Below are 22,032 nucleotides of genomic sequence, written 5' to 3'. Positions count from 1 at the left end.
TGGAGTTTGTTGACAGTAAGGAGGGAAGTGGTAGATAAAGGCAGAATGGATGATGCAAACTTCAGAGCCAGAGCCAGAAGCAGTGGTTTATTCATAAGTGTGCGTGTGTGTGTGTGTGTGTGCGTGCGCGCGTGTGTGTATTTACCTTCCAATTCTTTTGCAAAACAGTATACATCAAACAGTTCTTTTGGGTCCCTCTTCCCATAATTCCTCACTCCAGCAGAGTGCTCCTTGTGTCCATAGCAACCAAGCTCCGGCATCTTGACCGAATAGCTGCGGAGACAATGAGACATAAATGTGAATGAGCCTCTTTTAAAAGAACTTCATGCTTGCCCCCCTCCACCACCACCACCACCCCAAAGTTCGTCATTAGTATTTGTGTTGATTTTTTTTGCTTGTCTGCGACTGAGCCTGCAACAGCTTTGAAGACACCGGTGGCAGCGAGGGGAACGTAGCGGGACCGCAAGCTATGCTGCGCTAACGCTCCTGTCTGACCCTGTCTATCACTTGCTGAAAGTCTGGTTTGGTTTCGCACCAAAGTAATGGGTTTGGTTTGGCTGGCACATGCACGCCACTTCTCACGTCGTAGAGACGGGCAGAGAGCGCAGAGGAGACATGGAACGGCAGCCATCCTTCCTGATAACAAGAGAAGAGTTGCGTGATGTTGATTCAGTTCTACGTGTCTTCTATTCTAATCCTTAGATAGAAACGTGTTGCTGACTGACATCTAAATGAAAATAAACACTTCAGTCGCTGAGTGACAACAGTGTTTATACAGAGTACAAAATTAAGATTCAGCCTTTTTTTTTTTTAAACTGAAAAATTACTTCTTACCACTATGATATTAGTGCTAGTATGAACTCCATCTAGACTGTTGATATCTGACTGTGATTGGTGATGAAAGTAATACGATCCAGATGATAGGAGATGCTGGGGGCTGATTACTGAGAGAGGTGAGGGACTTCATTACCCACCTGAACACGTGTTTACACTTGATTAATTAGAAAATCTTGATTGCGCACCAAATGACAAAACAGAACCGAATATTAGGAACTGAGAGGACGAGAGATCCATGTTCAAAAGGTGGGTTGCGTATTGAATATCCAAGCAAAATCCCCCTGAGCTAACGGCTTTTTGAATACGTGCATCAGGATCTTGCCGGTTTTACATACCAAACTAAAGCCAAATCAAAGCAAATCTGCTGGTTCAATAATAGTTAAAAAAAAAATGTTGCCATAGCAAAGCATGACTTCACACCACCGGTGTGAGACAAACAGAAGGCAATCATCTCCTCACCGGACAGTCTGATCATCCAACCAGCCGGCTGCACAGCTGGAGAAGCCATCATAGTGCGCCGCCCACAGCTGGGCTGGCGTTGCGATCTGAGCAGAGTTCTCCAGACAGGCCTGCTGGGCGTCTGTAAAGGAGAGGGTGTAGCGGGTGCTGGGAGCCTGATAGTGAAACACCACCCCTAGAGAGGCACAGAAATGTTTTTTTGTTGTTTACTTTGGATCTATAAAAGCACGAAGGAGTTAAATCAAATTAAATCAACAGGATTTAATCAATAAAAATGTGAGATTCAGATGAATTGTCACCGATGAGCACAAAAGAAAAATAGCACTTGTATTTGGTCCAAACACATTAATTGAAAAAGAATTACCCAACTGCTCAAATGGAAAACTAGACAACAAAAACCACAGAGTAAGCAATAATCAAGTCAGCCATTATGATATTGATATGCTGAAATCAATGTGCTTAATGTTTAAATTAAAGAAAGGAGTTGGCAGGGCTCCTGTTTTAAAGCTGCTGTCATTTATCTGACATGAGCACAACAAGGCTGGAATGCAATAAAACAAACATCAATTACGTTAAAAGAATCTTAAAGTCTTTGTGTTGGTGCAGCTCAGCCTGTCAGCAGGATTTCTGTCGAGTTTAAATGTTTCCTTCGAGGGAGTTGAGGCACTAAACTTTCCTCACAATGAATGAATCCTTTACTGCGGCTGCACTCACCATAGACCACCAGGGGCACAGTGTCTCTCTCATAGTCGTTACCCATGACAACCTGACAGTGGTAAGTGCCTGAGTCGTTGGTACGCAGACTGAAGATCTCCATGGTAGCATTCAGAGGATTGGCAGTGTATCCTGGCAAACTGATGCGGCCGCTCAAAGCCTTATTCACCTTGATTACATCACCTTTGGCACAAGGAGAGAGGGAGAGAGAGGGAGATAATAAAGGTTCGCTGACATCCTGTAGGTTTAAGAAGTAGACACTAAACTCAAAAGGGTCCCTTGACAGACAGGCAGAGAGTTAAAGCCCCTGAAACTATTTTCTCCATTATCTTCTTGCTAACTGAGCTGAAAAGGCCTCGTAGATTGGAAAGGAGATGCAGCGTCATCACTTCCACACTTCCACACAAAGTTCTTTGTCAATATGATATACTGGGACGAGCGTTAAATCTACAAGCACATGTGGGGCTATAACCTGATGTAGAACAATGTGGGTTCGGATTCTTTTTAACCTTTAGCTGAGAGAACGATCTCCTCGAGAGGGGCTCCGTGCCCGTCCACTGGCAGCTGGCTACGAGTCCAAAGGAGCTGAGGAGGCTGGCTGGAGGAGCCGGTCTGGAGAGTGAAGACACAGGGGAGGACGGCTGCACCTGCCAGTGGTTCTTGTACCGTGGGATGGGTGATCCTACGCATGTTCACGATGGAGGAGGCTGCACCTGGAGAGAACATGGCAGGACAAAGCCTGACTGGATGATTCAATTAAATATGTCGGTGGAAGTCGTGCTTTACAAGGGAGGTAAACAAATGAGAGCAAAACAAAGGCAGTGGAAAGTAGTCCAGTAATGATGATTTATGAGATGCACTTCACATCTTTCAGTGAATCAATACTTTTTGATAAAGTCATATTGATTAGGGTAAATGCTGTATTATGTGCTAAGTAGCAGGGAGATGTACAAAGTGTAGGCAGCAGTTTTCTCATAACAAGACATCAGGGATTCATTAGCAGTCTCCATATAAACCTGTTTTTATTACACAGGCACACACACACACACACACACACACACACACTTACAAACACACAAACAAATACCACCGAACAAGGCTGTTAGCTTGATGGCTCTGTACATAAATATCAGCAATTTCCTTTCTCTGGTTGCCAAGACATGTTCACTGTAACCGTGACAACAGGATCACTTCGCAACTTCATCCGTTAACTTCACTGTCACATGAAACTTCTATTTTTAGGGGTATTGTGTTTTTGAGTGCCATTCATATTGATTAATAACATTCACTGGGAATCAAGGATAAAGTAAAAAGATTTTGGTGGGCAAAGGTCAAAGGTCACTGTCACCTCACATGAACACGATATCTCAGGAGCACCTTGAGAGGTAAAGCAGAGGCAAACGGCCACAATGCAGTTGTATTTCAGGTTATTTCCTGTGTTTGATAAAATATATTTTTGATATAGAGTTTCTGATTTTTTTTTTAACAAAACACATAAACCACAGAGAGACAATTGAGTATTTGTTAATGAAGGCGAGTCGGAGAAAAACCTTGACGTTGACTAAATTGCGATGTGCTTTTGAAAACAGCAAGTGAATAAAGTACTCTATATTCAAAATTAGTAAACATGTGTTTCTGACAACATGGGCCTGCCACAGAGAGAGACAGAGAACTACGTTCCAAATGTTTAATAAGAATAAATGAAATGTAATTCAGGAATCTGACATCAGGAGTTTGGCTTCTTTTCTTATCTGCTTCATTCATCACTCTTTACCAAACACACCAATTTGTAGAGAAGCAAAAATACAGCGACGTAGCATCTAGAACCTCAGCGAGAAATCCCTATATTGAAAATAGGAACAGTGGAATTGAATCCCCAGAGGATATTTCCATCTGCATTTAGATTGGAAGGCTTTCACATGCTGAACCCCCTAAGATGATCTCTCTCTGTGGTTAAGACCGCCCTGGCCACCCGCCGCTCCAATCACATGTAATCACACAATCACAAATAGCAGGAAAATGTGTGAGCCAGAACAAGACCAGGGGCAGGAATGAGAGGACGGACAAACAAAGAGGGGAGGGAGAACGGGAGAAAAAGGAGTAGCTGAATGGTGGAAACTGAATGTGGACAAGCAGAGCAGTGACAGATGGGATTGGGGAAAAAAAAAAGCATAAAAAGAAGTACAGGCAGCTGGATGTGACTTCAAGGACCCTCACTGTCATTAACAGACACCATCTCTTATTCTTGTAAGGTCTCTGCCTGTTTTGGTGCTACGTATTGTTGGTCCAGGAAGCCGCATGGCTCTGTTGGTCTTGGGTGTTTCAGTTTTGCTCCAGAATGAGTATTTCACACATTATTCACTCTCCCCTGGAGATGAAGCCCACTGACTTCCTCCCTCTGAACGCCTGGCCACTCACCACCGAGGCTCACGTTGTTTCAACCAGTGTAACGAATCGGAGTACTCCGATTTTTTTCAGATTACTTTTTCATTTTAACTTGTAATGTGATGCTTTAGTTTTGCAATTCCAGTCAGAAATAGTTTAGAGAATGTACCAGGGCGCTGGTTCTGCTTCTGTCCTACAACCTGTCGGTACCTGTTACACTGAGTGAGGGGACGTATGCGCAGCAGCACAATCAACACAGCAGAGAAGAAGTATTTTCATAGGGTTGAAATGCACCTTAACTCTTGTTTGCCTGCCCTTCTTAAAAAGGAACAATAGAGGAAGAATTTACATGAAGGAAATACTTGCAAAAGGAACAAGAAAGTCATGATGAAATGCAAATTCTGACTTGATGATGAGAGTCTCTCCTTCAAATTTGAAGAAGCAGCTGCAAGCTAAAGAAGGCTCCTTAACACAAAGGCCGGCGGAGGAAAACCATGCAGCTTGAGGACCTTCGCATCGGCAACACAAACACACCGCCGAGGTTCCCAGAGAAAATGGACTTCCAGTCTGTTATACAGACCCCAGATGGCTGACGTGCATACATTCACAGAGCAAACATTTTGTGCTAACAAGTTGTAAAGCTATCCGTCGGAGGGAAATGAACACGCTTGTAGCTGGCTAACTGTTAGGTGGCACAGGAGAAGCTATCATTATCAATTGCAGAGCCCCCATCTTTCTATAGGTTAAGGAGCCTTGGTATCCTCTTGTAATCTTTTTCTTCTTTTTCAAAAAAAAAAAAAAAACCACGTTACCAAATTTTACACAGGATTACTGGAAGATGTGATACACACATAAAGAAGAGAAATAACTCCATGTATTATCAGGTCATTTGGTCTCCAGATGACAACTCAGCTCTACTCAAACGTGGAAGATAAGAGAAAATAAGAAGAAAAAAATACGGAATTGAAGAAAATTCTGTTTTTGAAGAAATGTTTTGCAGTCATGAAGGTGGGAGTTCATGTTCGTTTGCAGCATGTCGTGATACAAAGAATGGACGTGTGTAGTATTTTCCATTAACCTGGTTCGCTTTTGCGAGCTTCCTGTCGTCGCAACTCACTTTACTCACTCCTAAACTCGTTCATTATTCATGTGCCCCAGTTTGGTACGTTCTTTGTTGACTGCCTGAGGGAAACTTTCGGGTGATGAACTTGTAAATACAACTCACAAGTGAAATAATGAATATTTTTATAGCAACTTCGAATATAGTAATGTTGTTTTTTTCTTCTCTTTTTTTCATGGAGCACTTCACTAGCCGTTCACACAAATGACTTTCCAGGCACAAGTTCATTCCTTGATCATTTTTCTTGTAGCTGATGTGTGTGATGGTAAGCTGCTGTTCCCTAAAAATACTGTATAAAATAATGTTAATGCAGCCACTGAATAGTAGATTGTTCAAAAATACGTCCCACAAAGACAAGGAGTGATGAGTCATGTTTCCATTAACAGGGCATAATGACTTGTAAGGTAATATTTTCATTTTAAAATGACTGATGTTGTTTCTTATTTTAATGAAACTCCAGGCTGACCAGCTCCCATCATCCATGCCAATTACCGGAAAACTAATTAAGGAAAGGAACTTATCTTGACTGTAGGCAGTCAGCAAGCTGCATGCCGGACCTCAGACCTGATAGAAACCACCGGAGACCTGCAGCCCATGCATACACGTTTTTGTCTTCTTTTTTTTTTTTTTGCACCATAATCGTGGATTTTATGCGCAGTTGTAATTGAACAGATGGTAGGCTAAACTTGCATAAATGGGTTTGGAGGCGTTCCAGCTCAATCCCACTGAGCATGTCTGCAAACATCTTCAGCATGTCAGCTCTCACTTCTAACACGCCTATTAGCACACACCTGTCTTTCTGTGGAAAGTGACAAAGATGTGTTTATAGGTGCACCGTCCTCCCTTCACCCCTCCCTTTATTTCTTCCACTATTCCGCCCTTCCTTCCTTCTTTTAATAGACACTTCACAGCTGACATTTTGAGTTGTTAGAGCATGAAAAATGAATTGTCCCATAACAGTGGCTCCTTCACCGCTGCGTTTCATGGTGGTATTCAAGCATTTATACATCGATCGAATCGATTTAATTTGCATTTAGCTGCGCTGAACCAACAGTCATCTCTGACATCAAATGTCCACTAATAACATGAACCTTCATCTCAAGATGAGTGTGGCGCCAACAAACATTTCAGGTCTGACACCAGCATTTATCTTGTAAAAAGATTTTTATCAACATGTTCCAGAGGCTTGTGGAAAATGACCAGTGGGCTTCCAGAGATGAGGTTGTTTTGAGGCCCGTGTGAATCATCATTCATTGCATTTGTATTGTATTTGTATTATTTGTACATATTGGCACTTTAAAGGGGCAGCTCGCCTATTTCATTGTACAGAAATGCATCATGGCAATAAAGGCTTCTATATATATATATAATAAAGTATTCTGTTCTCTGGGATGGCGACCCGGCGGATATCAAGACCACCGGCCAGCCTCAACCAGCCTCACCCAACCGAAAACAATCTAGCTAATTTCCAAATTGCCATTATTTTGATAAACATAATGTTTCTCAGCTGGAAATTTGTCAGTTTATTCTTATTTTTTGATTTTTGGTTTTGATCAGGTGAGAATATGAGCCGCTAAAGCTGTTCAGATGTCTGCTGACTCATGTGAGGTATTTTGTGTCTCGAAATCTTACACCGCTGACGACTTCCATAGAACTCAGAACAGAAGCAGTTGAAGTCAGACACGGAGAGGAGGCAGGAGACAGAGAACTTACCCAAGCTGAAGTAGAGCAGCAAGACCAGGGCCACAAGAACCTGTCGCCCAGCCGCACTCAGAGGGAGCTCCATCCTGGACCTGAACAGAGATGGAGGACAAGATAGAGTCAGTTAACGAAGTGAATGCGAATGTCAATATCAATTTATAAATCTTAAAGTTTTTCCAATAACTGTATCTTATCAGTCTCTTCTTCCTCTCCAAGTCAAATATTTCCTTTCATTCATATTACAACAAATTAAAAATAATCACTCCTTAGTGCAGTGCTGCCCCGAACAACCATATTAATGCACTCTTTGCCAACAATGTCATGTTTTCGGTGGCCTTTGTCTGACAGTCAGCAGGATTTTCCAAAGAACATAAAACCAGTTTTCACCAAACCTGGTATAGAACGAATCAAGGAAGAATCCGTTAAATTTCAGGGCAGATCGGTCAAAGCAAGCACCACCTGTGGCAACAGGAAATTACTCTCTGTACACTTTGACGTACTCCTCCAAGTGACATCCATTTCAGATATGGTCAGAAACACCAGAAGAACTTAGTGATAGGTTACTGTGAAGACTGAGAGGTTTCATTAAATGGTGTCACCATAGAGCACTCGACCGTTGTACCTGGACTCCCCAAGGTCACACCTTTTCCAAACGCCACACATTTGTTGAGAGTCCCAGCTTGGCTACAGGAAGTACGCCTGATGTAAGAAACATCATTTGATTTTCACCTTGTGTGGTCCTCACCTCATGATCATCATCATGCACACCAACATAATGTGTGCTAAGTGTGTGTTCTGTAGCTCCACCTAGTGGATGCGCCAGTACGGCACGTTGATTCGCGCCGTCATGTAAAACCCACGTTATCAGGTGTCACCCGTACTCGTGGCGTGTGTGCAGGTACAGTGGTCCATTCATCGCCGCTTTAATTAGGACTCTGACACAAAAGTACCAGGAGTCGAAAGCTCACCTTGGAGAAGGAAAGAAGGCTTTCTGTTTGAAACTGATATGTTGGGTGAGTCAAACATTCACTCTTACGAAATGAATTAAAAGCTGTTCAGGTCACACCTTCAAACATGTCATTTTGTAGCTAACACTTATCATAATGATCAGAATTTAAAAGTTATGTCCACAGAAAAGCTTTGGAGTAGCAGAATTATGTATCAACGTTTGGATTTTTCTCATCAGTTTTTCAGTTGAAGGGCCTGGGAACGACAAGGCCGGCAGCAGTTATCAAGGTCTGACAACTCAAACTGTATTCATGCATCCAGATGCATAAAGACAAACTAACAAGGCCTCCTTAGATTCCTGGAAGCTCGTCATCACCAGTTTTCCAGCTGATAGGAAGGAAACTGAAGTGTGACGCGAATGATTGTGTTCATATGTCACTTATCGGATGCTAATTCTGCTACAGATGGTGACAAACCAGCAGGATGTCGACTTTGACGTGAACAAGGAATCGTCCAGTGAACAAGATCATCTCTGCATTCTCTGATCAGTGTTTTCTCTCATTCGACCATTTCTACAGAGGTGACGATGCTGAGGAGCAGGTCAGGGCTGAGTGATAGTGAACAGCCATCTTAGTTCTAAGCAGCTCACTGGACGAACAAAATACCCCAAATTCACCTAAATGGCCTTGAGCAAGACACTTCAAAGGTTAAATCAAGGCACATGAGGTGTTTTAGTCACATGTCCCCGGCATCAAAGGGTGCTAATGTAATAATAATTACACAGCATTACCTCTGTAAGGACTCAGACACAGTTCACTGAAGCGTGTATTCACTGCTTTCCAGACAGTGAGCTCGGATACAACCTGTGTGTGTGTGTGTGTGTGTGTGTGTGTATGTGTGGATGTGCAATTGGGAAGGTGAACTCTATTGCAATGAGACAAGGTGACCTTCGCACCTACCCACTCCTGGGGATGGAAGCACTAATGTATACATCACGTTCATTTAGCAGATGCTTTTGTCCACAGTGACTTACAGTCTCCCAAACATATCCACACTGGGAGCAATTTGAGATTAGGTGTCCTGTTCAAGAATGCTTCAGTTTCAAGAGCATCATCACCCAGATGATTAGAGGCCGACCCACTCATCCACCTGAGCTGCAGCTGTCTAATAATCACATCCAGTACTGGTCTACCTGCCTGAAATAGGCCACCTGACATTACACCAGGCAACCAGAGGAGTAAAAGAAGACTAAATCTTTAAAAAGAAAAAAAAATCTCCAAATGAATCATTATATTACTGCAGTGAAAAGGTGATGCCGGTTCATTTCTACTGCACAATACGGAGCAAATCCTACCACACACCAGAGCTGAGCTGCTGACTTTGCCAGAGGATTTGGCTTGTTGCCCGAAGCTTCTCTGCTCAACGGGGAGGCAAATTGTCCTGTTCTGGTATGAAATGGAGATGAAGAGGAGTTTGTTTGAAGGAAGCAGAGCTTTGTTTCATAATGCATATCTTTTTGTTTGAATTAAGGGGGGATTAGACAAATAAATGTATTGTGAGCTTGTAGAATAAGATGGGCTTTAAATTTGCTGGAGAACACAATTCAGAATATTCAAAAACTAGAAATTCGCCCAGCATTTTGGGCGGCTGGATTTCAGTTTCACTTAGCGAATAATTCCAGCAGAGAGGCAAATAGCCTCTTCACATTCTCCAAGGTAACAGCAACCCATGCCAACAGCATCCCTGATGCTCTGAAAGAAGATTATGCAACACCAGCCAACCCTTTATAAACAAGAGGAATAATGGTTGCTCTCTCTGACCATGTGAAAGCTCAGGAAAAAACCTTCAGCCATATAAAACCGGAGCGTGTGGGGTAAAGAAAAACATTCCTCGTTGATAGTATATCACTCTGTGACGCACAGAAAGCCATCCTGCCATTAAATGGCACTGAGTGGTTTTCAATAGCAACCAAGTTGGTCTCTGAAAAAAAAGGGGGGTTCTGGTATGAGACGGACCCCGCTGTGCAGTGACGGTGGGTTAGGACCCCGTGATGGGCTCAGACAGATTGGGGTCGAGCTGCTGGCCCCTTTGCATGTTGAAGACCTGAACTATTGGTTCAGCTAGCTGGGTGGGTGAATTCTAAAGGCTTGGAGAGGGTCACGACACCAAGAGGGTTGCCCAGTCTTGTAAGCATAGAGACTGTTGTATCGGAGAGCCTCGGTCTGGCAGGGGCCCAGCAACCACTATCCGCACCAGCAGAATACAGAGTTCAGCCCCTGGACATCTCAATGGATGCTACGCAATATATAACACCAAGTGCCTATAGACAGAAGCCATTCAAAGGTTTACCAGAGGGGATTTACGACATACAGTGCAGTGACCATCCAATAACACCAGCCGCATACTAACCAGCAGCCACTTTTGTTGAGGACGAGACATCAGATGTCGCTAACACCTCCCTCTAAATCGCCCCTCTTCTCTTTCACAGGCACAGTTGTGTCTTGAGAAGAAAAGAGCCAGAAGTCTCTCAAATGCTTCAGTGGACTTCAATGTGGATGTCCATCCGACACATTTTCTCGATGTCTTCTGAATAGGTCACATTCTTGACTCATTGTAAAAGCCAGCAAGCGTAGTGACAGAGAGCCGAAGAGGGCAAGCAGAGGAGGCTGGCAGACCTACATTATGGCTCAGCACTGAGCCGTCAGTCCGTTAAAGGAGAAAACAGGTCTCATGGTCAACCCAAATCTCCTTCTCTTCTGCTGTTGGTGGGAAGAATGTTGTGAGGAAACAACATGTCAGCTGCTCTTGTGGTTGAGATAAATCATTCCAGGGGGGCTTGTTTCCTTCTTCAGACGACTGGAGTCCTTAACTCACTGTGATACACTTGTAAGACCATTTATTTCTCATTGTAACCTCATGATCGCCGATATAGCACTTCAGTTTCTGTTCACCCAGTACGTGCCTGAGTATGCTGAAAAAGCTGAACTCACCTGTGGACACTGTGCTAGAAAAAACAAGCTAACAGGCCTCATGTGAGCTGAATAACAGTCTTTTGCTTTCTCCCGGTGTTCCATGTAGATATTCAATGCCTCCAGATGTTGAAATACAGACAATATTAGTCTTTCACACTTGAATATGGCATGTTGACGTGTGCACAAGTTAACCAGGTATTCCTTGTGTTGTTTTGTTTTGTTTTGTTTTGCCTTCAACAAACAATGCGTACATGATACCCTGATGACAGAGTGTGGAGTTAAAATAAGGTTAGGATGAAATGTGTTAAATCATCTGGAATAGTAGAAACATGACTTTGTGTGTGTGTGTGTGTGTGCGTGCGTGCGTGCGTGCGTGTGTGTGTGTGTGTGTGTATGTGTGTGTGTGTGTGTGTGTGTGTGTATACCAGTTAATTTAGGACAAAAGCTGTGTCTGTAATTGGTTAATCGCTGATTTTTGGGTCAGTGGTTTGGGTTTACAGATTTTGGGAATCAGGCCAGGTTGGGTCCCATGTTGATTCATGCTTGCTGTGCTAATGGCGCAGCCACTATAAAGCCCTGCATCAAATCCTAGCCAGTGCACAAGGTGGGTCACTTCTGCATTTATCTGCACATGAAGATAAAACACACACACGTGTACAAGCTCACATGCGAACAAGCTCGCACACATACATAGGCTGCCGGGCTGGCATATTTGTTAAGCCACAGACTGAGGCTCCTGAACCCTGAAACTTGTGTGACAAAACTAACACCTGCACGCTTGAAGCATCATGGTTGCTGTTCCTGAGGTTTACAGTTATAGCTGTGGGGCCTTTAGAGATATGGTTTGGTGACGCATTATTTCCTGTGGAAATGTTTTAAACACGATATGAAACAAACATAACAACTTTTTGGGAAATGCACCTATTGTCCATAATTATAAAAGTCAGACAAGCAGGTAGAAACCCTTCTCTCCTCATGAGCAGCAGAGCTCCAGACTCCTGCCGGTCAACAGACTGCTGTAGCTTAGCTGCAACGAGAGCTAGCATTGGGTCACAGCAGCAAACCATCTTGAAAGCCATCCGGTACACGTTAATACAAAACATTTTTGCCTGCATTAACAGAGCAGGGGTTGTGCTCAACATTTGCCATTAAAACCGTGATGTGTCATAAGGGATCGGGTATAAGGATGTGTGCATGCGAGGAGCGTGCCCATATATGGGAGTCTGGGACACCTTGACGCCACTGGTAAAACACTTAAAAAAAAAAAAAAAAGCTGTCAACACAGCATGCAAAGCCAGCTGAAAGAGCCTGCAGGGCTAATTGCATGTGCCTCATTTTGTGATATATATATATATATATATATATATATATATATATATATATATATATATATATATATATATATATATATATATATATATGTGTGTGTGTGTATATATATATACACACACACACACACACATATTATACGTATTCCTTTAAACCTTTTTAAACCTTGTTATCGCCCGCATGAGCTTTCTTTCATACTCTTTGTTAAAGTCCCAACACAAAGCCTACAGCAAATTTGGTAAATAAAATAAAAAAAACAGCCCAAACAGCTCCATATAGAAAATGTTTGTGATGAGAACGACTAATTTAGGAGAATCAAGGGAGTTATAATGGCTGTCTGTGTTTTCATTCAAGGTCTTCATAGCTGATTTCAGAATCAGCCGTAGCTGAGTTTATAGGAGACGGAACGTTGTAGTTGTCAATGACAAATTAAAGCATGATTGAGCCTCCCCTTCATAGGTGGAATAAATCTGTCGTGGGTCTAATTTACGCTTTAACTTGTTACATCCATTTTAATCTGATGATTTCATCCTGGTAGAAAATGCATCTCTTTAGGATTTGGGGCCAACGAGTTGTATTTCTCTCTCATCTTCATTCAACGCTGTCTTTACTCTGAACGCAGATGTGGAATTGTGCATCAGAAAAGTATTCCCTACACATCATAAGAGAACTGGAGTTCTATTTGCCCCTGAGGGAGTATTTTGTGGTAGAGCAAAAACATAAATGTTCTAACAGGGAAGTTCTAAACCCAACTTGGGCAAAAGCCTGATGTCAAAAGGAAGAAACAAATGAAATGTCTAAAAATATAGTGTAGCTTTAAAGAAGACACTGGAGGCTTCACACAAACCTGCGCTGTGACTTCAGGTCTGAAAAAGACAGTTTTACAGTAAAGACCCGCAACCGTCAGTCTCTTTTCTGTCTACTGGGACCTGACAGGAAAATACGATTTCTCTACCTCCTTTTTTCTTTAATCATGTCTCACAAAACTATTACCTCCAGAGAGCAATGACGCGAACAGCAGAGTAACAGCTCCGGATGAGTGACAGACGGAGAGGTGAGCAAGGAGAAGATGAAGATGAAGGAGGAGGAGTGACAGGAAGGTCACTTTATCACCATTGTGGCAAATCATAATTATAGATTATGTCATTTATTCGTAAGTACACATATACCTGCTTCAAATTCCTGACTTATAGGGGATTTTTCTACCTTTTCATGTATCTTTTCTGGTGTTTAATGGGAAGAACTGGTCACATTCCTTGTATGTGTTCACACGCTGGGCCAATAAACTTCCATGTGCTCACAGAAGGAGGTGTTCATTAATGAATTGTAAAGATGGATAAAAATACAACTTATAGTGTGTTGCCGGGGGTGACTTGATGCCATAAAGGAGACATTAAACCAGGGAACTGGAACGTGAATTGCTCGAGAAATTAAAAACAGAAAAGAAACTGCAATAAGAGGGTGAAGTGAGCTGCATATTCACTACCTGCTCCTTCATCCATTGTTTGCACTCTCTCTCTCTCTCTCTCTCTCGCTCTCACACACACACACACACACACACACACACACACACACACACACACAGTGTTCAGTGTGGTGACTAATCACACTCAAAGCAACTAATGACTCATGCAGTTCTGGCCCGGGCTTCAGATGGGGAGAAGAGTCTGGAAGGCTGCTGGTCCTTCCGATTCAAGATTACACACTGACACCATTGATCACACTGGGCACAGGGACAGGGGTTATTTAAACCAGCTCGATAACACACTTAGGGGCAGCCAAGCTAAGATTTGGCTGTGCGTGTTTGTGTGTGTGTGTTGTGTGTGTGTGTGAGTGTGTCTAAATGTGTGGACCAGCGCTGGGAGAAGAGACAATTTAGATCCCTTAAAGACACAACCGGAGGTCTAGATCTTCATGAGAGGCTGTAAGTAGGTTAGTTTATGTGAATTATTCAGGACCCAACATTCGTAACAAAAAAGTGTGATGTTAGAGATCTATACGTCTGGAGGAGATTGACAGCTCTTATAGCAGCCATCTGTTTCCATCCTGCCTGTAAAGCTGCACTCAGTAGACCTGCAGCAGATGAGCAGATATGTTCATTTTCTCTCCTCCTCCTCCTCCTCATCATCATCATTCTGGCACCGTCATATTGACTGCCTGTGAGTCAGTGCATGTTAGCCAACTATGAGCCGGACAAAAACAATCCATTTCAGCGCGGTGGGTTTACATATGAGGAGCAGCACTGTTTATGAGACAGTGTGAGCAGTAACAGAGAGAAATAAACGCCTCTCAGGCAGCAGGCAGATGATCATCCCGAGCGACGCATCACAAAGCATCAAATCACATCAACAGCCATCGATTTGTTACCTGCCAACCTTCTACTGGAAGAAGAAGACATAACCTCATTTAAAGGAGCAATGGCGCTGTATTTTTCTCTTTTTTTTATGTGCCTGTGAAGTGCTCTGTCAACTTGGTTCTGATAAGAGTAATATAAATAAATGATATCATCAGCCAGAACACAAGCTGATTGTTTTGTGTTGAAATGAAATGAATCATTCCTGAAAGGAGAAGTAAAAAAACAACAACAACAAAAAAAACCCTCAGGAAGAGACTGAATTAAAGCAATATTCAATGTATTGGGGCGTAAATATGAGGAAGACATACAGCTTTCCAACTGAGCTAAGAGAATGTCAGCCCACTACTACCGTCTCATTACTTCCACGAGCATGGCGCTCATTGTTAGAGCGGTTTGTGATGTCACTAAGTCTTTATTTGTCTCAAAAGCCTGTTTGGATGACAGAATTGTGCGATGAACTCTCTTTGAGAGTGTAGATAACGATGGCATCACAGTGCATTGCCATGGTGATACCGCAGAGGTCACCTGACAGAGTTAATAGATTGGGCGGGGGTGGGGTGGGGGGGGCAGGTTGTCAGCTGACCCCTCTGAAGCCCCCAGATGTCACACCGGCACTGAAGCACCATCAGAAACTCACACAGCAGGTTTGACCCATAAGTGAAGATTACTCACATTTATAGAATAATTGTGAAATCATTATTATACAAGTACGACTTAGGGATTTGGCGGTTTTGCCCCATCATTTTAATTCACATAGATTTTTTTATTATTTGTTTTTGTTTTTGGCCATTGGACATAAACTCCATCAACCCCAAAGGAGAATTTCTAGAGATTCAGCTGCTAATTAGTCCATAGATGGAGTGGCCCAGAGCCCAGACCAGCGTGATATGTGACATCTGTTCCTAAAGCAGGGCTGTACCATTAATTGATATTAATTGCAAATCGCAGTACGGTCGACTGCACTTTTTAAATTGCGGGACAGTGCAGTATTTGTTAAAGGCTAATTGAGGGGGAGAAAATAACATTTTAAGCTGAATATTGTTGCCTGCCTACAGATCAGTCAATCGCAAATCATATCGCAATACCACGGGAAATAGCAGCAATTATATCTAGATATAATAATAGATAGAATTGCTGTTATTTTGTGTATCTATCAATCTATATCTGTATATAAGCATCTATAGAGATACATATAGATAGATTTTTTAGACAGTTCAGCCATAAACTGGGCATTTAGTGCGGCACATGCATGGATTTCTGATTTGTCAGTGACGGACATGTCGCAAGCTTCCATGAGGAAAATGAAGTGTCAAACGTATGGCGGATGTGTTGTGACTCGTCAATCAAAAAGGCTAAGCCAAAAACTAACAAACAAACTGAAAAAAATAAAACACTGGAAAACTCCACAAAGGTAAAACAAAATAAAGGACTGCAGAGTTGGTAAAGATTTTGTTTAACTGAAACAAAGATGTCCAAATGGACTGGAGGGAAAATGTTTGAACGTGAATGGTTCGGAATATTTAGTCACATCTGAGTTGCAGTTACAGCTCTGGGTTGTTCAGATCCTGTTTAAGTGGCCACTACACCAGCTGTGTCGAAGGGCAGCAGGGGTCAAAGGTGAAGGATCGGAGGTCAGGTCATGGTGACATAGCCAACAAAGGATCAGGTGTGTGTGTCCATAATATCATCTCAAGTGTATTCAATCACTGGCTATGCAGGCGCGTGCGCGCACACACACACACACACACACACACACACACACACACACACACACACACACACACACACACACATGCACGCACACATGCATTCCATAAACACGCTGCGGTGCAACCACATGCCCGTCACCAGGGAACGGTGGTGGGAGCTGCAGACACAAACACAGACAAGCTGGTGGGACTTCATCCAAGAATTCCTCATCTTTAATGACAGAATGTGGAATATCACCAGGGTGAGGAGGGAGAGGGGAAAAAAAGACAAAGCTGCCCCGATACCAACGGCAGTTTCCCCTCGTTCTCACACCAGCAGTTAACAGTGACAGAAGGAAGTCCTGAGGAGAGAAGTGTGACATCAGGGTATCAGTAACACAACTGCATAAACCAACAAACAGCTCTTGGGCTCTTGTGTGAAGCCAAACATTCGTCTTCCACCAGTCCCCACCTCACAGGAGAGCCCCTGACCAAAGACAAAGAGAGGGACCTTTCTCTTTGTGTGGGTGAGCTGTTCAGATGTGGTCTCATCTACGCTTCTGATGATTGGCCTGGGGGGCTGCTTTAGTCCCTCCCAGGCTAAAGACTGACGCTGATTGATGGACTTGTTTATCCAATCCCTTTTAGGTATCAGCGTCTGGGGACTCCCTCAACCAGAGGTTTTCAATATTCCAGGGAGAGAGGGAGAGCGATTTTGCCATTACGTCTCATCCGTTAGCCAAAAAACACAACTGTTCATTACCCTTTTCTTCCCCTGTTTGACAAATGTTTACGCACGGATCATTGGGCTTGGAGATTTGGGAGCTGTCCAGTGCTGAAGAAGTCACTGTGAAGTCATTGTTAGTCTAAAGCCGATTCCCCCTCTGGCTGGAAACGGACCACAAAGTTCAAAGAGAAGATAAAAATTCCCATTTTAGCTCACAGTCTGTGAGCCAGTTGGATTCGCAGTTTATGAATTACAGTTAGAAGAAAGAAGACAGACTGCGGTTTCTCATATACAGCTGATGGCACCGGCAACACTACCCGTCACATCCTGATACCAACAAAATCAACACATTTTCACTGCAGCGTCACTTGAAAGCAACAAGCCAGCGGCGTCTCTGAGGTGAAGCCTACTGACAATACGACAAGCAAACACTGGCACTGATTTACATTTGTGTAGCACCAATCAGATGGCTATTAACGGATGAATAAACCCCCGTAATGACCAGAGCTATGGATTACCGGCAGGGGCACCACTAATAAGTGTATAATATCTCAAAAATGATGTGAAAATTGAATGCATCTCCTGCACATCTCTCAAAACAGAAAGCATCAAATCTAAATATGAAAACACTGATTTGATTTCCCAAAGCAGGGAGTACCAAAGAGGAGTATTAGCAGCAGAGGAACGTCCTCCCATGTTGTATTAGTACCCAACTAGTGGGTTTTAGCAGCAGACAAAATGTGCTGGCAGACTTTAGCGACATATGCTGCTTCAGTGAGGTTGTAAATTCAGTAAATAAAGAAAACTGCAAGTTGTACCACAGCCCATCGTTGGCCTGAGTCTCTGGCTGCAACACATGCTGATGACCAAAGACTAAACTGTCTCCACATACACACACGCACACACACACACGCACGCACACACACACACAGAGAACTGGAAGTGCAAATCAGCGCTTATTATTATTAATGCCTGTGGAAAACTCTACATCAGTGCTCTTATCCCTGAATTTCATTCATCATGAGCTGCAGGTTACCACCGCTATACTTCCCAGCACCCAGAGGAGGTCCCATACTTGCATCCATTGAAGCGTCTGAATAGCAAGCACCATTATTTCTGATTGCGTTCCACCGCATTTTGCATTGAATCATAGTGGGAATGTATGCTGAAATGGATCGAAAGTGCGGCACAGCCTACCTGGAACGTTCTCCACCAGCTGCCACTGCATATGACGCCCGACACTTTCATTCCACAGGGAATAACATGGAACCCTGAAGGAGAATTAGCTTCGACCGGTCATTCAGCAAGATCTGTGGGGTGGATGATGGCTGAAGAGAAAATGCTGTCTACGACCAGCTGTGTTCATCTTTCTCATCCGTATCCATGAACTGTTCTATCCACAAAACATCAGAACGTGGTTAACGTTCATGATGAATGAACAAAAATGCTCTTTGTTATTCCTGCACTTGCTTTGTTTGTCCAAAAGAACAAAACAAATGCAAAATAGCAGGATTTTTGAAAAAAAAATCAATGAAAAGAAGAAAATCCTCACATTTTTAGAAAGCAGCCAGCCGGCGTGCTTTTGATATTTGTTGTCTTTAAAAGTAACTTGATAAAGTGAAAGATTGAATTCAAACATTTGTAGCTGCTTTTTTCCTCAGTGAATAAATGAACTCGTTTTTTTCCCCCCATTTCCATCTCATCACAGTCGGTTCATGTTCTTGATTGATTGATTGATTAACAGCTTGGCAAACATTAAATTAGCATTCATATCAGTTTCGGCTGATGGTGGTCATTTTTCACTGCATCAGTCTAATGCGCATAACTGGGCTGATCTGCTAGTCACTGACTGAGAAAACAATGCCCTTATGATTAATGATCTTTTCCAAATCGATTGAAAATTTTTTAAAAAATTGTTTTGTTTTCCAAATCCGCGTTTATTTCGGGACTGCAACGGTTACTGTCATCATTCATTAATCTGCCAATTAGTTTCTCAATCGATTGACGTGTAATTCAAGAATTGTTTCGCCGCCGCCCCCCCCCCCCCCCATTTTGGTGATGCAGTGTGTCCCAGAGCCTGTGGTGACATCTTCAAATTGCTTCTTTTATCTATTCATGGGTCCAACCACTCAAAAACTCTTCTTTTTCTGTCCAAAAATGACAAAAAAAAAGCAGCCCATTGTTATATTCAAGACTCTGGACTCCAACAAATGTTTGACTTTTTTTATTATTGAAAAAGACTGAAACTAAATAGTTGGTGTTTCATTTTCTTTCCATTTTTTTGTTGCAGCTCAAGATTGTGCGGGTCTTCGTGTGAATAAGGTCTTATTGATATCAGTACATGTTGGAAATCTCGGTGTTTGCAGGGGTCACCACGGGGACGTGTCCCCATCGAGGAGTACAAAAAAAAAGAAGACAAATCTCACAAACATGAAAAAGATGAATTTAACAATCATCAGACAAAGAAAAGAAGCAAACGGAGATGATGTCGATGCTGGGGGTTGAGAGCTGTTCATCGGTGAGCTGGAAACATGACTTAGTGATAGTTTTTCTGCTGATAAACTAAGTGGTGAATAATTAATCAGCTCGGCTCACGTGAGCGTTGGGCCTCTGGGAGCATCTCATGTGTCTGTTTATCTGTCCTGCACGGATGTGTACTGACTCCTCTGATGAACAATACTGAGGCTGATTGAGCCGGGCAGCTGTACTGAGCCGGTACTCTATCTTAGAATCAGACCCTTTTCTTCCCCGCCACATCGTTCTCCGATCTCCCCAGCTCGGGTGAGTGCAGTCATTTATACACAGATGAACACGAAAAACATACACACTGTATGCGTGCCGTGCCTCGTGGATGCACACACGCACACACACACACGCACACACACACGCGCACACACACACACACACACACACACACATGCAGAAGGAATGAAAAATGCATGATGTAAACTTTCAGCTGGCTCTCAGCCTCGTTCCTCACTATTCTCCTGTCATCTCACAGGCTCTTCACGCCCTCACACACACACACACACACACACACACACACACACACACATACATTTCCTCGGCTCAAGCTCGCACATAGCGTGGCGTTGCCTAGTTAACCTTGTCCTGCTTTATGGCTCTGACACCCAGCTGGTGACGGGTGCACTAACAAGGCCAAAGAGGAAAAGACTCTTCCAGACTGGAGCGATGAATGGAGGGAGAGCTGAGCTGGAAGGGTTCTCATATTCTCAAACATTACGGCTCATTTGTCAAGGTGACCCAAACTGTTCTGTCCTTCAGTGTCATTTGTACATGTCAGTGTTTCTTTACAGACTTTGGAGAGTTTCTTCACCTGCTCAACACAAGACCATCTTTAATTTACCTACATGATGCAGTTTTTTTTGCTCCATTTTTTTTTTACTTCATATTTTCCCATCTGAAGTTTGTTTCGCAGGGCCTGCAGCTGCAAGCGTGCAATAATACGTGTGAAGCAGCCAGCAGATACTCTGATAATCCAGTTCTATACAACATCTTTGATGTCACGGACAGATGACAGCTCTGGAGGGGGACCAGTATAAGATCTGGTTCTGGCAGGGATTCAAATATGTTCAAAGGACTCTGATTTACATAAAATTTCACAAACACCTGTTCAAGGCAGATCTGCTCTCCACATTTCCATTCCAATTCAGATTCAGGTGTATAAGGGGTTCCACGCAGCAGCGTAAACTTCCTCCAGATGATTTCTTCAAGATGACACCATGTAAAGCACACGCTAACACGGTTACTTGATGGTTTATGCATGGCACTACACGGGCTCGTAAATATAGACCAATATTAAAGGCTCTGACCTGTAAATAATTCAAGATATCCCAAACGGAAGCGATTTGTGTGCGTCTCAAGGGGACGAGGCTGCTGATGGTGCGAGGCGCTGATTGGTCCGCGGTAAATTCTGATATGAATTTATGCAAGTGATAATTGCGTGAAAAGATCTGTAGATTTTTCTACAAATAAACGGAAGGATGTGTTTTCCATGGTAAAGAAAAAAGTGAAAGAGTTAAAATTGTCCCCCAGCAGCAGCAGCTGAGCGGTTTCTCTGGTCAGCCGGTGACTTGATATGACACAGTGACGATCATCTGGATTTCAAGCATTCGTAAGAAGATCTTACCTTTCTTTAAAAGATCAAGATGAAGGTGCAATCCTCTGGAATGTGCGCGAACCTCCTTTTGCGCCAGGTGCTCTCCAAAGCTCCCAGAGGATGCCGCAAACGACGGAACAAGGGTGAAACAGCACTTTGCAGGAGTCGAAAGAAGCAGGAGTGAGAGAGAGAGAAAGAGAGAGAGAGAGAGAGAGAGAGAGAGAGAGAGAGAGAGAGAGCACAAGCGTCTTGGACACCTTTAACGTTATCCCGTCTTCAGTGAGCGGCCGATGCACCCTTCATCCCCCCAGACTGAGAGATGTGTACACGCAAGGTGCTGCGTCCCCCTCCTCGCCGGCAGCAGTGCTCAGGGAGAGAAGCAGAATCAGTTTGAACAAAGAGGCAAGCGGTGACAGGCAGACGGTTCCATGCAGCGCCCCCATTCAAAGAGGAACGAGTGGTGGTGTAGGTGGGAGGGGGGAGGGTGGGGGTTGGAAAGGGGGGGGGGGGGGGCTCTAGGCTATATGGCCATAATCCGATTCATACATAACCCGTTAAAGGTTGATCCAGTGTCTGTGAATTAATTTACAATACCAGTCTGACCAGCAGCTTAACCCCCCTCTCATCCTCATGTCACATATGTTCCCTCCTTCTATTACTGCCATTATAAGGCCCT

General features: G+C 43.3%; 1 protein-coding gene across 1 annotated transcript in view; it reads right to left on the bottom strand.

Moving 5' to 3' along the window:
* LOC147261468 (neurocan core protein-like) overlaps positions 1-21,779 on the bottom strand; it is a 49,613-nt gene extending 27,834 nt beyond the window's left edge. The window contains exons 1-6 of the mRNA XM_086203498.1: positions 21,387-21,779; positions 7,229-7,308; positions 2,520-2,723; positions 2,011-2,193; positions 1,297-1,471; positions 146-273 (exon numbers count right to left, since the gene is read on the bottom strand). Of these exons, the coding sequence (XP_086059624.1) occupies positions 146-273; positions 1,297-1,471; positions 2,011-2,193; positions 2,520-2,723; positions 7,229-7,301 (763 nt within the window). The 5' untranslated portion in view covers positions 7,302-7,308; positions 21,387-21,779. The remainder of the gene's footprint in view (positions 1-145; positions 274-1,296; positions 1,472-2,010; positions 2,194-2,519; positions 2,724-7,228; positions 7,309-21,386) is intronic.
* Between the last annotated feature and the right edge of the window lie 253 nt (positions 21,780-22,032).

This window comes from Aulostomus chinensis, chromosome 5, assembly GCF_037954235.1.
Source record: "Aulostomus chinensis isolate RoL2024-O1b breed Wild chromosome 5, RoL_Achi_v1.0, whole genome shotgun sequence".
In the NCBI taxonomy this organism is placed as follows: Eukaryota; Metazoa; Chordata; class Actinopteri; order Syngnathiformes; family Aulostomidae; genus Aulostomus; species Aulostomus chinensis.
The sequence above is the reverse complement of the archived record's forward strand: the minus strand, read 5'-3'. Positions and strand labels throughout refer to the sequence as shown.